The 16176-nt window shown below is 35.6% G+C and overlaps 1 protein-coding gene across 1 annotated transcript in view; it reads left to right on the top strand.

Moving 5' to 3' along the window:
- The window catches only part of FZD3 (frizzled class receptor 3), a 94605-nt gene that overhangs the window by 38000 nt on the left and 40429 nt on the right, over nucleotides 1-16176 (top strand). The window contains exon 4 of the mRNA XM_061199461.1: nucleotides 1569-2586. Within this exon, the coding sequence (XP_061055444.1) occupies nucleotides 1569-2586 (1018 nt within the window). The remainder of the gene's footprint in view (nucleotides 1-1568; nucleotides 2587-16176) is intronic.

Raw genomic sequence — 16176 nt, forward strand, 5'->3', positions numbered from 1 at the left:
TCTGGAATGTGCTTACCTCTCCAAACCTTATGTCCTGTCACAATTCATGCACTCTTCATGCCCCAGCAATGCTAAACACACCCTGTTCAAACCTCCGTGCCTTTGTTCCCATTTCTTGCTTAGAATACTGATTGCCATACTGCCAATACTGGCAAATACTGATTCAGAGATCCTGTGTTGAGGGACTTACTCTATGAAGTCTTTCATAACCTCTTCCCCTGAAATAATTAATCCTTCCTTATATCATTTATATATTTTATATAGGTTTTGATTGCTTCATATATCACACTGCTGTATTTTGTGTTGTGTTTACAAGTTTTTGCCTCCTTTTGGACTCAAGGATGGAGATCCTGGTTTTTTGGGTCTTTTTCTGTTAAAGCCCTGGCATACTGTAGAATTCCAGTAAATGCCTGCATGCAATAAATTTCTGTCATTTGGCTTTATAATCCAAGCCCTGTGAAGAAAATGGTTTGTATTAGAAAATAAAAGATTAATCAGCTTCAGTGTAAGGTTATACATATATATGGCAAACTTAATATCAGTGATAGTTTCTTAGAAACTATTTGATGCATATAACTGCTAAATATCTAGTTGGTGGGAGTCTGAAGGCTTAGAAACTGATGCTGGCAAGAAAATTGAAGATGCAGGAAGTTCATGAGACTAGTACTCTCAATAGTGTATGTCTGCAGCACAGCCCTGTTTTTTCTGTACTATGGTTATGACGCTTTCCCAAGTCTGGAAAATTGTCAAAATGCAGATTTCTTTGGCCCTAACACAGGCATACTGAAATAGTATTTGAGGTGGTGAGGACCAAGAATTTGTATTTGAAAATGACCTTAAGTTTTTCTCATGCACGTCAGTGTTTGAGAATAACTGGAATAGAGAATGCAGTGGATTGGAGAGACATTAGTAATAGGAGGAAAGAACTAGTTGACATTAGAGACCTTAGGAGGACTTTAATTAACCAATATGGTAAGCAGAGAGTGAATTTAAAATGGGAGGAAAAGATCTAAAACTAAGCCACTTGTAAGGATTTTTAGTGCTAATCTAACTCAAAACACTTTGGGCCATGCAATTAGGGAAGATTTTTAACTCTTATTTTTAAGAAAGTTCTATTTGAGTCTAGGGTAAATTGAGGACTATATTGTAATTAAACTTTAGAAAGAAGTAACTTTTAGCTACTATTCTGTTGGAGCTTTTTTTTTAATGTATATTTATTATATATATATATTTTTTTAATTTATATTTTGAAATCTTACTGTAAACTGTGTGTCCTAAATGAATAGTATATAAATACACTACTTATTGATGGCTATGCCTGATTACTTTAATAAAGAGTAATCTTTTTGAAGCCAAAACAAAATTAAGTATAAATTTTTCTTTTTTTTGGTCAGCTGTGGAAAATCTAGTTTTATGACCCGCAAACAAAATATCACCATTTGCATTATTTCTTCCACTTAATTGTAATGTGCTCCAAGGACATAAGAACAAACCACAGGTGCTAAATTTGGAAATCCAAATCATTAGGTTCCCAATAAGTAAAAATGGTTCTCATCTTGTATTTTTAGGTTCCCAGATTGTGATGAGCCGTATCCTCGACTTGTGGATCTGAATTTAGCTGGAGATCCTACTGAAGGAGCCCCAGTGGCAGTGCAGAGGGACTATGGTTTTTGGTGTCCCCGAGAGTTGAAAATTGATCCTGATCTTGGCTATTCTTTTTTGCACGTGCGTGATTGTTCACCTCCTTGTCCAAATATGTACTTTAGGAGAGAAGAACTTTCATTTGCTCGATATTTCATAGGATTGATTTCAATCATTTGCCTCTCTGCCACATTATTTACTTTTTTAACTTTTTTGATTGATGTCACAAGATTCCGTTATCCTGAAAGACCTATTATATTTTATGCAGTCTGCTACATGATGGTATCGTTAATTTTCTTTATTGGGTTTTTGCTTGAGGACCGAGTAGCCTGCAATGCATCTAGCCCTGCACAGTATAAGGCTTCCACAGTGACCCAAGGATCTCATAATAAAGCCTGTACCATGCTTTTTATGGTACTCTATTTTTTTACTATGGCTGGTAGCGTTTGGTGGGTAATTCTTACCATCACTTGGTTCTTGGCAGCTGTGCCAAAGTGGGGTAGTGAAGCTATTGAGAAGAAGGCATTGCTATTTCACGCCAGCGCGTGGGGCATCCCTGGAACTCTAACTATCATCCTTTTAGCGATGAATAAAATTGAAGGTGACAATATCAGTGGCGTGTGTTTTGTTGGCCTCTACGATGTTGATTCACTGAGGTATTTTGTTCTTGCACCCCTCTGCCTGTATGTGGTAGTTGGGGTTTCACTTCTCTTAGCTGGCATCATATCCCTAAACAGAGTTCGAATTGAGATTCCATTAGAAAAGGAGAACCAAGATAAACTGGTGAAGTTTATGATCCGGATTGGTGTTTTCAGCATTCTTTATCTTGTACCACTCTTGGTTGTAATTGGATGCTACTTTTATGAGCAAGCTTACCGTGGCATCTGGGAAACAACATGGATACAAGAACGCTGCAGAGAATATCACATTCCATGTCCATATCAGGTAAGGGAAACCTTGTTCTAAATTTCAGAATATGTGACAGTGAAAAGAGCTAATCTTAGCTGATTGTTTTTTTTGTTGTTGTTATTTTGGTTTTTTTTAACTCTTCATGAACGACCTGTACATTAAAATTTTAAAGTGAAGATAATGAACAAATTTATTGTAGTAAGAATGTCATACACATGTTTCTATAAACATTTTCCTTTTAAAAGATGACTTTTACAAGTCCAAGCTGTGGGCTTTTAAGCACTTTACTTCTGTTATCGCAAAATAGTTGCTTGTTGATTATTTAGAAGTCTGCAGGTTTGAGGGGAAGTTGTTGATTAAAAGGCAGTGTCTTTCTGTGGAAATTTTACTGATATTCAGAATAAGGATTGTTTTAACAGTTTTGCAAAAAACAAAAAAAGGACACAGTTATACAAACAAGTTCATCTCTTAATTAGTCTTGGTTTTTCTTTTTTGCATACTGAAGTGTTCTACCTTTGAGTTTAAAGAGATCAGATAATCATAGAATCATAGAATTTTAGATCTAGAGAGGACTTTAGAGATCATTTATTCAGGTTCCCTCTATAATTTAGAGTTCTTAAACATCTATCTCATTTGAGGCTTAGAATTACTAAGTGACTTGTTCACACTCCGCTTGGATTTAGTTCTAGGAGAGGAGTGGAACAAGGAAAGCAGTTTAGAGGGATTGATGCTAAGTGTTTCTCTCTCTCATCTTAAAACCTCTCTAGAACCTATGCTCCTAGCTATTACCCTGTCTTCTTTCTTTTAAGACAAGTTTTCTTGAAAGAATTGCCTCCACTTGGTGTCTCATGTTCGTTGTGCTCCAGCTTCCCTGTTCTCGAAGTGCACCAGCCACCCTTTCATCTCCCCCAACCCTTATGTTTCTCTAATACCTTTTAAATACCTTTATTAAAGTACTTATGCGTTATAGATAACTTTTGTTTACTTGTCTCTTTTCCCTACTAGACAGTGAACTCTTTGAAAGCAAGAACTTCTTCTTCATATTTTTTGAAAGCATGTTCTGTAGGTTAGTAGATGATGGCATTGAGAATGTGAATGTGTAGATTGAGAAGCAAAGACTTTTTAAAAATAAATTTATTTATTTCATTTATTTATTTTTGGCTGTGTTGGGTCTTTGTTGCTGCACGCGGGCTTTCTCTAGTTATGGCGAGCGGGGGCTACTCTTCGTTGCGATGTGCAGGCTTCTCACTGCAGTGGCTTCTCTTGTTGCGGAGCACGGGCTCTAGGCTCGCAGGCTCAGTACTTGTGGCTTGCGGGCTCTAGACCCGCAGGCTCAGTAGTTGTGGTGCACGGGCTTAGTTGCTCCATGGCATGTAGGATCTCCCTGGACCAGGGTTCAAACCCATGTTCCCTGCATTGTCGGGCAGATTCTTAACCACTGTGCCACCAGGGAAGTTCGAAAAGACATTTTTTTTAAATACATATATTATTTTTATAAATTTATTTATTTATTTGTTTTCATTTTTGGCTGTGTTGGGTCTTCATTGCTGTGCGTGGGCTTTCTCTAGTTGCGGTGAGCGGGGGCCACTCTTCGTTGTGGTGCGTGGGCTTCTCATTGTCATGGCTTCTCTTGTCACGGAGAGCACGGGCTCTAGACACGCGGACTTCAGTAGTTGTGGCACGTGGGCTCAGTAGTTGTGGCTCGTAGGCTCTACAGCACAAGCTCAGTAGTTGTGGCGCATGGGCTTAGTTGCTCTGTGGCATGTGGGATCTTCCCGGACCAGGGATCGAACCTGTGTCCCCTGCATTGGCAGGCAGATTCTTAACCACTGTGCCACCGGGGAAGCCCCAAAAAGACATTTTTAAGAAATGGTAACAGTGGTACTGCAGACAAGGAGTGTGTGATTAGCACATAGTCAATGCTCATAAATATTTGATGACTGAGAATGCCAATTCCCTCTTTTTTATTCTGTGGTATAAATAGTCCAATACAAAATTATATTTTTATTGTATAAATATTAGCTACTGGCTTTTAAAAAAACCAACTTATAATTGAAAGACCAGAAAAAATGAATAATTGAAATTGTATTACACTTCTTGACAGAATTACTTATTAAAAACTCTTAATGTGAGGTTTCAGACCTGAAGCTAAGTAATCAAATTTTGCCTCTAACGAGAGAGAAAGAGATGGTTGAATTACATTGTGTGCTTCTCCATATAAGGTTTCTAGGATTCCAAATATATATTGTCTTAGGGCTATTGAAGAAATAATGTTTGGCTCTGAAATAATGATCTGAAACATAGCAAACCTCAAACATGTGAATTAGTAAATTAGAGTAGTTGGGCTGCTGCTATTTTCAAGACATTCCTAGAATTCTTTTAGCATCTTTAGAACCAGTTTGAGTTGCACAAAAACGTGTGTGATTGTGTGTATGCATCTCTTTATAGTCATAGGTTAAAAGTGTTTTTTATTTCCAACTTACAGAATTGATGTTGGATTTCCAACATCCTAAAAAGAATAGAGAATGGTATAATAACAGTAGCATAGTTATTAAGCTGTAAAGTCTGGGTTAGGAATCCTTGCTTCATATCTAACTCTCATTGTTTACTAGTTTTATAACCTTAGATCAACTTCATCTCTCTCTACTTCAGTTCCTCATCTGTAAAATGAGTAATAGAATCTAATAGTAATAAAAGAGTAATCGTATTAGATACAAATAGTAGTAGAATTTGTCTCCTAGGGTTGTATTTAGGAGTCTACATGCAAACACTAGAAGAGTGCCTTCTACATAATAAGTGCTCAAATGTTAGCTCTATTATTCATTTTTTTCATTTATTGTTGCTGCTGTTATTGTTATGTATACACACACACATACATACATATATAAATGTTTTTTTAAACCATCCAATACCAAACTTTAGGAAATGCTATATTTAAGTTTTTGAGAATATACATGCCGCTATGTGTACCACTAACTTGTCCATTTTAACTGCAGTAATCTAATGTATAAATATACTGCTGTTTGTTCACTCATTATTTTGTTGATGGACAGACATATAGTTTTCAAGTGTTTTTGCTGTTGTAATACCTGTCTTCCTTGTACATGACCAAGAATTTCCGTGGGCTGTATACCCAAAAGTGTAATTGTGGAATTGTAACATATATGCATCTTCAACTCAAGTGGTTATTTTAATTTACACTCCCAGTATAGAGTATGAATTCCCCATTTCTCCCCATCTTGGTGTTCTCAGGCTTTTAGGTTTTTGCCAACCTTTGAAACAATATCTCAAGTCTATCATGATTTTTATTTCCCTTATTCCTCATAAGGTTCAGTATGTTTTCATATGTTTATTGGCTATTTGGGGTTTCTCTTCTGTGATTTGCCTATTTGTTACTGTTGTCCATTGCTCTGTTAGGTTATTTGCCTTTTGTTGTCATTGTTGTTTTAATTCTTTGTCAGTTGTCCGCATTGCAGGTATCTTATTGTGCTCTGTACCTTGTCTTTTCACTTTGTGTTTTCTTTGCCTTTTGTGTTTTAAGAAATCCTTCCCTGCCTCTCAAAGTCATAAAAATGGTCTGCCATATTTTTTCTAGCGGTTTTTAAAATTTGATGTTTTGATTCATAGCTCTAATCCCTTGAAATTTATTTTTATGTATGTTATGAGTAACATAATTTTATTTTTTCATATGAATAAGCAGTATGCTTTTTGTACCATTTATCAAATAGCCCATCTGAACTGTAATGCAACGGCTATAATATACAAGTTCCATTTTTAGGCTTTCTCTTTTGTGCACTGGTCTGTTTGTATAACCTTGTAACAATTCCACATTTCCTCTACCTTATTCTTCTTCAAAATTATTTTAACCATCTTGGCACTTTTCTATATGAATTTTAGAATAATTTATCCATGAAAAACACTGTTTGGATTTTTATTGAAATTGTTTTAGGTTTTAAATGAATCTGGGAGAAATTGCTATCTTTGTAATACTGAGTTTTAGTATCTTTTAGTTTCTTTCTTTATGTATGTATTCATTCATTTGTTCATAGGTACCGTACAGTTTTTGTTGCAATTGTGAATGAGGTCTTTTCTGTATTACACTTTTCATTTGGTTATTGCTGGTGTACAAGAATGCCACTGATTTTTGCATATTGACCTTATATTGAGCATCCCTGCTACACTCTTCTATTAGTTCTAACTGCATATCGGTTCTCTTAGATATTCTTTGTAGAAATCCTGTTGTCTTCAAGTAAGGACAAATTCGTATCTTGCTTGCTTTCCAATTCTTATGTTTTATTTAAGATTTTTCCATCTATACTCATGAGTGAGATAGATCGTGATCATTTTTCCTTTCTTGCCCTGTCCTTTTCCTTTTTGGTGTCAAGGTTATAATAGCTTCATAAAATGAGGTTTTTTTCTTCTATTCATTGAAACAGTTTTTACAATAAATAGGGTCTGTCTGCTCTTTGAAAGGGCTGGTATATCCTCCTGTAAAAACCCTCTGTCATGGTATCTTTGAAGTAAGGAGAGAGAAGTTTCATCTTTCTGAACTGAAATTCTGCACCCATTAATCAGTAACTCCCCATTCCTCCCTGCCTCCCCGCCTTTGGCAACCATTATTCTACTTTATGTCTCTATGAATTTGACTACTCTGGGTACCTCATATAAGTGGAACTCAAATACTAGAATTTTTTTAAAAAAATAAATTAATTTATTTATTTGTTTTTATTTTTGGCTGTATTGGGTCTTCGTTGCTGTGCGCGGGCTTTCTCTAGTTGTGGCAAGCGGCAGCTACTCTTCGTTGAGGTGCACAGGCTTCTCATTGTCGTGGCTTCTCTTGTTGTAGAACACGGGCTCTAGGAGCGTGGGCTTCCGTAGTTGTGGCATGTGGGCTCAGTAGTTGTGGCTCGCGGGCTCTAGAGTGCAGGCTCAGTAGTTGTGGTGCACAGGCTTAGTTGCTCCGCAGCATGTGGAATCTTCCTGGGCCAGGGGTTGAACCCGTGTCTCCTGCATTGGCAGGCGGATTCTTAACCACTGCGCCACCAGGGAAGCCCTCAAATACTAGAATTTTAATACTAACTTTCATTCAGAATTTTACTTTAGGGGAATCTTATATAGACTTGTGAATTGCGCATTAGAGATGTTAAATTTCTATTTGAAGTAATATCCATACATAATTGAACAAGATTTGCTGTTACTGAGCATACCTAAAAGAATGCTTAGCAGGTTCTGATGATAATTCCTAATGAGAAGTTTTTAAAATGTGTTAAGCAATGATGTTATACTTGAGGTAGCCTCCTCAGGTGACTTAGAGAATGTAATATTTGAATATATATTCACTTGAAAATCAGTGAGGTTGCTTTATAGTCATTTCTTATATTACTGAAACTTTAAAACATTTGAAAAATCAGCTTGTGAGGTAGTTGATCACATTGTTTCAAAATACCAGTTGGGTTTAATGTAAATTGCATGTATTTAAGTCCATAATTTGAAGAAAAATGGGCTTGTGTAAAGTATTTTAAAATATTTAAAATGAGTGTCCTTGCTGAAAACAGAAATTTGCTCTTTGGATTTTAAAATACTTTATACCAACTGTTTTTTCAAGAACAGTCTATTTAAAAAATGCATATTAAATGAAACTTGAGAAAGTAATATTTAATGCCTGAATCAAGAATTAATTGTGAAATATAGCTTGAGTTTTCAGAATAATGTATATTTTACAGTTTAAAATCAGTAAAGTTTATTCCTAGACTATGTTTCATCTTATGTGTTAATCATTTATTTATGTATTTATTTACTTATTTTTATGTATTATTTAAATAACACATTAGTAATTTTCCAGGTACTTAGTGTTTTTTTTTTGTTTTTCGTTTTCTTTATAAGTAATTCCCTTTATTTATTTCAGGGGCTTCTAAGAGGCTCAAAGCATTTTATGAAAGAGTTTACAAGTTTCAAAGTTTGTTGATATTTCTGGAAAACCATTCACATGTAAAATACTGGTTAAAAACATGGGCTTTAAAGTCCTGTCTCTAACATTCTGAGCCTCAGTTTCCTCGTGTAAAATGTAGGAAATAATATGTTAAATATAGTAATATCTACCTCATGGGTGGCAGAGAAGATTAAATGAGAAAATAAACTTAAACCTCCTACTAGAGTGCCTTGCACAAAGGAAAATTTCAGTATTCTGTTGTTACAAGTACATAATTCCTGAGGTTTAAAAAAGGATTGTTCTTAAATTCTGTACTAGAATCATCATTTTTTTCTTTAAACATTGATTTTCAAAAAAACATGTTTCCTTTCCTAAAGTGCCCCTTCATTTTTTTTTCCATCTCTTTTCATCCATCTAATCCAATGCTGTATGTCTCAAGGAATTTTGATACTAGAACCTGTGTTTCAAAATATAAATAAATGCGTTAGCATAATAGAAGCAGCCTAGCTAAGACTGTCAAATTCACATTAGAGCCATTTGTAGAATTAAAAAAAAATTATTTGTGCAGAAAACAAAAAAACATTATTTGTATTCTTTCAGCCACACAAGGCAACCCATCTGTTGTTTATCTAATCTTGATTCAGAAACATACAAAAATAGCAGAATAACATCAAATCTAACTTAACGATTTTAGCTTCATTTTCTGATAAGAGTGTTTCCTTTTACCAGACAATTCCAAAAGGAATCAGCATTGTTTATGAAAGGACCATAAGGAAATGGGTATGTTTTGCAGTTCCAACATTACTGGCAACAAATAATTCTGTATAAAATATATAGTACATACTACTAATCTTTTTTTTTCTGCTACTAATCTTTAAAGTGGTAAATATCCTGCCTGTGACTTCCTAGCACCAAATTGATTTTTCCTCAAAAGTTTTTAGTGTCTGTAATAGAGGGAAAGAGTGAGAATTCCTGAAAAAATATTCTAAGTCTCTTGTAGGAAAATATTTTAAAATATTATATTTTAGAAATATAGAATATTAAATTTATTTTTAAAACTATTCATACTATTATGTACAGGTTGTAAAATGCTGTCAAATGGCACTTTTGGATAAATATTAATATTTTCAAACATACAAGTTGCTATTATTTTGGCGTCTGCTAAACAGAATAAATAGCCTAAGCCATGAGTTCAATTTAAGTCTTAACTGCAGATATATCTGGTATAAAATGGTTTATACATGTTTAGGAAAAAATTCAATGTACTTTCCACAGTCTACAGCAGGGCACAGCAGACTCCCTTTGTAAGGTCATATAGTAAATATTTTAGGCTTTGCCAGCCATGTGGTTTTTGTCGGAACTACTCAGCTCTGCTGGTGTAATGCACAAGCAGCCATAGACAATATGTAAACAAATGGAAGTATTCCAATAAAGCTTTGCGTACAGTAACGTAATTGGGGCAAATTTGGTCTGTAGGTTGTAGTTTGCCAACCCGTGAACTACAGCAAGCATTATTCTCTATCACCTTTGAGAATTCCTTCATGCCAGTGGTTCTCTATCACTTTTGAGAATTCTTTCATAACCTCTGGCACTTTTCTGTCCCATGGAAATTGTCACTGTTTCATTCTTATTACAGCGTTCTGAAGATCATCATTTTACTCTATCACATAATAGTATTAAAAATATTCAATAAAATCTGGTATTATATCATGATAATAAAATAAATTCTAGTACATCACTGTAATAAAGACATGCCAATAAATCTTATTTCCAGTTGTCTTTGAAGTCATCACCACACCAGTTTAAAGAAATAATTTGAGTAGTTTATGGGAATAGTAAAATAGAAACAATAATCTGAGAAGCTTCTAGTTATTAAGTATGTACTATGTATCAGGTCCTGTGCTTAGCAAATTTATATACATTATTTCCTTTAATCCTAACAATAACCCACTAAGTTAGATTGTATTCAGTTTTATAAATGAGGAACTGGGTCTTATAATTATATACAACCTATCCAAATTCGTTTTTTTTTTTTTTGGCTGTGTTGGGTCTTCGTTGGTGCACGCAGACTTTCTCTAGTTGCAGCTAGCGGGGGCTCCTCTTCATTGCGGTTTGAGGGCTTCTCATTGCAGTGGCTTCTCTTGTTGTGGAGCACAGGCTCTAGGCGCACGGGCTCAATAGTTGTGGCATGTGGGCTCAGTAGTTGTGGCTCGTGGGCTCTAGAGCGCAGGCTCAGTAGTTGTGGCGCACAGGCTTAGTTGCTCCACGGCATGTGGGATCTTCCTGGACCAGGGCTCGAACTGGTGTCCCCTGCATTGGCAGGTGGATTCTTAACCACTGCACCACCAGGGAAGCCCCAACCTATCCAAATTCTTACAGTAAGTGCTAGAGCTGGGGTGTGAATTGTATTTCTGATTCCAGAGACTACTAACCACCTACCTGATCATGTCAAATGTGAAATCTTCCATTTTATTTCCTCTACTGAATCACAAACATTCTGTCAGTGACTTTTTAAGCTGTGTTAAGGTCATTGAGTTCATTAATATTGTAAGTTTGCTAAAGAAAGCTAAGAAGTTTGTCTTAAAGTAGAACATTAGGAAAATAATAAAATACACTCAGGTTTCTTCAGACAATATGACTTCTGACAATATGTCTGAATAGGAGCATCAGCAATTAAAGTCTGAACCAGTAAAATCTGGAAAGAACACACTCTTTGAGACATCACAGGTCTTACATATTTGGGGAGATCTCCAAAGAGTCCCCCAATTCAAAAATTATTATGAATTGGAACCAGCACAATAAGGGACTAGGGCTCGTCAAACAGAGTCAATTAGGTGGATGAGACGGGAAAGGTAACCTAAGTGTGGTTGCTGTTGGCGGAAGTTGAGACTTGGGCCAGCTGGGAAGTTGAGAAAGGGAGCCAGAACTCCCTTGCTAGCCTAAATCATCAGGGTCATAGGCTGAAGTGTTTGCAGGTTAGTTGTACCTCCTGGCAATCAGCTGGAGCAAATTCTTTCTCCAGGATTCCCACTGACTGATTAACCAAATAGCTCACAATATAAAGACACCAAACACATGAGAAAACAAGCCACTATGACTGAGAGTCATTGGATATAGCAACATCAAACTTAGAACTGTAGATACTGAAATTGTCAAAACTGAATAATAGAATAGATAAGTGTTTAACATTTATGGAAATAACAGATACAGTCACAAAGATTACAAATCTACAAGAAATTACGTGGAATAGAAGATTTTTTTAAAATTAAGCATCCAGAAAGATAATTTTTGAAATAGAAACTCAATTGATGAATTTCTGAAATATAAAACAGCAGTTTAGACTGCTGTTTGAAGAGAAATTTAATGAACTAGTAGTAGGTGAAAATAAAGGTATCCAGAATGCAGTAAGAGAGACAAGGAAAATATGAAAGTGATGTTAAGAGAAATGGAGGACAGAATGAGAAGGCCTAATAGGAATATAGAGTCCCAGGAGGGAGTTTCAGGAGGAGGGAATTGAGAAAATGTAGGAGAGACAATATTTCAAGAGATAATGCTGCAAATATTCCACAACTGCTAAACATGCACATTCACAGACCAAGAAGGTTCTATATACCACTAGCAGGATAAATACAAAGAAATCCACACTTTAGTGAAACTGTAGAACACCAAAGACAGGAATCTTGAAAACAGTCTCAAAAAAGGACATCATCTAAAAAAGACCAACAGGTAGAATGACAGCAGAGTCCTTAACAATAACAGTGAAAGCCAGAAGACAATATATTATCTTTTAAATGTTGAGAGAAAAAAACTTTTCAGGGACTTCCCTGGTGGCTCAGTGGATAAGACTCTGCGCTCCCAATGCAGGGGGCCTGGGTTCGATCCATGGTCAGGGAACTAGATCCCACATGCATGCCGCAACTAAGAGTTTGCATGCCACAACTAAGGAACCTGCCTGCTGCAACTAAGACCTGGTGCAACCAAATAAATAAATATTTAAACAAAAACAAAAACAAACTTTTCAACCAGAATTTTGTACCTTGTAAAACTGTTGTGGTAGACCTGGGGATGCATTACCAGATGCCCTTTAAAGAAAGGCATGCTGCTCAGCTGCAGGGAGTGGGGTCAGCAGACACCCTTCAGGTGCAGAGAGCTGCTTTATCTGAGGTCAGGCCGTATCTGGGGTGGCCTGCAACCAGCGATTGTTAGGTGGGCTAAGAAGGCCTGGCCATTGGCCCAGCATGGGACCCTCTGAAGGTCCTTATTCACTCCACAACTCCCTACCAGTTTGGCAAAAGGCTTTTCTGAGAATGCACAGCAGGTCATTTTCTTCTGCCCAATCCTGCTTCCACTCTTTCCTTCACAGATACTGTTCCCTAATAAAGATCTTGCACCGCAAACTTCATCTTTGCATGTTCTGGAAAACTCAGATTTGTTCTCAAAAACAGAGATGTAATAAAGCCATTTCCATATAAACAAAAACTGTGAGTATACCACCAAAAGACTTGTACTAAAAGAACTTCTAAAAGTTATATTTCAAGAAGAATGAAAATGATCTCATAGATAGTAGGAGATGCAAGAAGGAATGATGAGGAAATAAAGTTGTGAACATATATATACAACTAAACAAATATTGTTTCTATAAAATACCAGTAACAATGTGTAATTTGGAAAGACATCTAAAATCCTGTAGAAAAAAAAATACAGCAAAATGTATATATAGACCAGAATTGGGTTAATGCTATAATCAGCTGCATCAGATATCAATTGATGATCTAGAACTCCTGACAGATGCCCTCCCCACCCCCCCTTTTATTGCTCTTCTCATAGGCCTCTTGTTCTTTAGGGTTTTTTAAAATTCTGATTCTGTTTTTTAATTTAATTTTTTGAATAGGTGACTTGTAATGTTTATAATGTTAAAAATATATATTGTGAAGCATTATTCCTACTCCTGTTCCTCGTATTCTCAATTTTCGCCCCCTCTCCATCTCTACCAGTAACCACCATATATGGTTTCTTGTATGTATTTCCAGAGTTTGTTTTTCCATAAGGTTGTTTTGAGAAGTAAGTCACAATATACTTAAAAGAGCCCAGCACACACTAGGAGGTCACCAAATTTAATTCCCTTCTCTCCATAACCATCTTATGACCTTAAGACCCAGAAAGGATAGTTGTGCAATTATTTTGCTGCTGAATGTCATATTTTTCGGTTTATGTCCGTAAACATAAATTAGAACCATAAAACCATGTTTTCATACATGTCATATCCTTAATGAAAAGTTCATAGAGCTTTCCTAGCCTTGGCCTAAACTGAAACTGAAAAGGCAAAATATTTTTTAAAGTGAATATGATTAATAGAACCTTGTGTGTTTTCTGAAAAGTGATTCTGGTGTTTCAGAATATGATATTCATAAAATTAGAAAGTTTGGTTGTGCCTATATTTCCTAAGATGCAAATTGTTTTATTATTTCAAGTATTGTAGAATGTGCGATTAGTTTTTTCTTTTTTTTTGATTGAGGTATAATTGACATATAACATATTAGTTGCAGGTATACAACATAATGATTCAATATTTGTATATTTTGCAAAGTGATCACCACAATAAATCTAGTTAACATCCATCACCATACATAGTTAAAAAAATTTTTTTCCTTGTGATGAGAACTTTTAAAATCTACTCTCTTAGCAACTTTCAGAAGTGCGATATAGTATTATTAACTACAGACACCAAGCTGTACATTAAATTCCCATGACTTATTTATTTTGTAACTAGAAATTTGTACCTTTTGACCACCTTCACCCATTTCATCCATCACCCACCATTTGCCTCTGGCAACCACCAATCTGTTCTAAGTTTGGTGAGTTTTTTTGGGGGGGGTGGTTAAGATTCCACATATAAATGAGATTATAAGGTATTTGTTTTTCTGTGTCTGACTTAATTTCCCTTAGCATAAGCCCTCTAGGTCCATCCATGTTGTCACAAATGGCAAAATGTCATCCTTTTTTATGGCTGAATAGTATTCCATTGTATATGTATACCACATATTCTTTATCTATTCAACCATCAGTGGGCACTTAGCTTGTTTCCATGTCTTGGCTATTGCGACTAATGCTGCAGTGAACATGAGGTGCATGTATCTTTTCAAGTTAGTGTTTTTGTTTTCTTCGAATAAATTCCCAGAAGTGGAATTGCTGGATCATATGGTGGTTCTGTTTTTTATTATTTGAGGAATCTCCATACTCTTTTCCATAGTTACTGCACCACTCTTCACTCCCACCAGCAGTGCACAAGGGTTCCCTTTTCTCCACATCCAACACTTGTTTTTTGATAATAGCCATTCTGACAGTTGTGAGGTGATATTGTGGTTTTGATTTGCATTTCCCTGATGATTAGAGATGTTGAGCATCTTTTCAAGTACCTGTTGGCCATCTGTATGTCTTCTTTGGAAAAATGTCTATTCAGATCTTCTGCCCATTTTTTAATTGGATTGTTTGGGGTTTTTTATTGAACTGTTTGAGTTCTTTATATATTTTGGATAGTAACCCCTTAACAGATGTAAGATTTGCAAATATTTTCTCCCATTCAGGAGGTTGCCTTTTCATTTTGTTGGTGGTTTCCTTTGCTGTGCAGAAGCTTTTTAGTCTGATGTAATCCCACTTGTTTATTTTTGCTTTTGTTACCTTTGCTTTTCGTGTCAGATCCAAAAAATCATTACTGAGACTGATGTCAAGGAGCTTGCCACCTGTGTTTTCTTCTGGGAGTTTTATGGTTTCAGCTCTTATGTTCAACTCTTTAATCCATTTTGAGTTTATTTTTGTGTATGGTGTAAGATAGGGGTCCAGTTTCATTCTTTTGCATGTGGTTGTCCAGTTTTCCCAACACCATTTATTAAAGAGACTGTTCTTTCCCCATTGTGTATTCTTGGCTCCTTTATCAGAAATTAATTGACCATATATGCACTGGTTTATTTTTGGAGTCTCTTCTGTTCCATTGATCTATGTGTCTTGTTTTTGTGCCAGTACCATATTGTTTGATTAGTGTAGCTTGTAATATAGTTTGAAATCAGACAGCATGAATGATGCCTCCAGCTTTGTTCTTCTTTCTCAGGATTGCTTTGGCTATTTGGGTCTTTCGTGGTCCCATACACATTTTAGGATTTGTTCTATTTCTGTGAAAAATGCCATTGGAATTTTGATAGGACTGCTCTGAATCTGTAGATTGCTTTGGGCAATATGGATATTTTAACAGTGTTAATTTTTCCAATCTATAAGAATGGAATATCTTTCCATTTATTTGTCTTCAAATTTTTTTCTTTAATATCTTATTTTCTTGTTGTAAATCATGAGATTACAGGACAATTTTGTGGAGTTTCAAAGAACTCATTTCTGAACATGGTCTATCTCCTAAATAGTTTTTCCGGGCTGAGGAAGTTGATCTTTTGTTGTAATGCTTAGGAAAGTCTAAGCCATGTTTTCTGTTTCATTATTCTATACTTAATAACAAACTAATTTTTAAAATTTTTACTGGTTATTCTTCAGTTCATATATAGAAGAAAGAATGGAACTTTTCAATATGGTTTACCTTTAATTTGATTTGGTTTGAGAAAAAAAAAATAGTTTATTACTTTAATCCAAAAAAAAAAGGTTATGCTTTTCACAGATGAATGAGCATCATTATCCTGTGAATTCTGATTAAGAGT

The sequence above is a fragment of the Eubalaena glacialis genome, chromosome 9, assembly GCF_028564815.1.
Source record: "Eubalaena glacialis isolate mEubGla1 chromosome 9, mEubGla1.1.hap2.+ XY, whole genome shotgun sequence".
In the NCBI taxonomy this organism is placed as follows: domain Eukaryota; kingdom Metazoa; phylum Chordata; class Mammalia; order Artiodactyla; family Balaenidae; genus Eubalaena; species Eubalaena glacialis.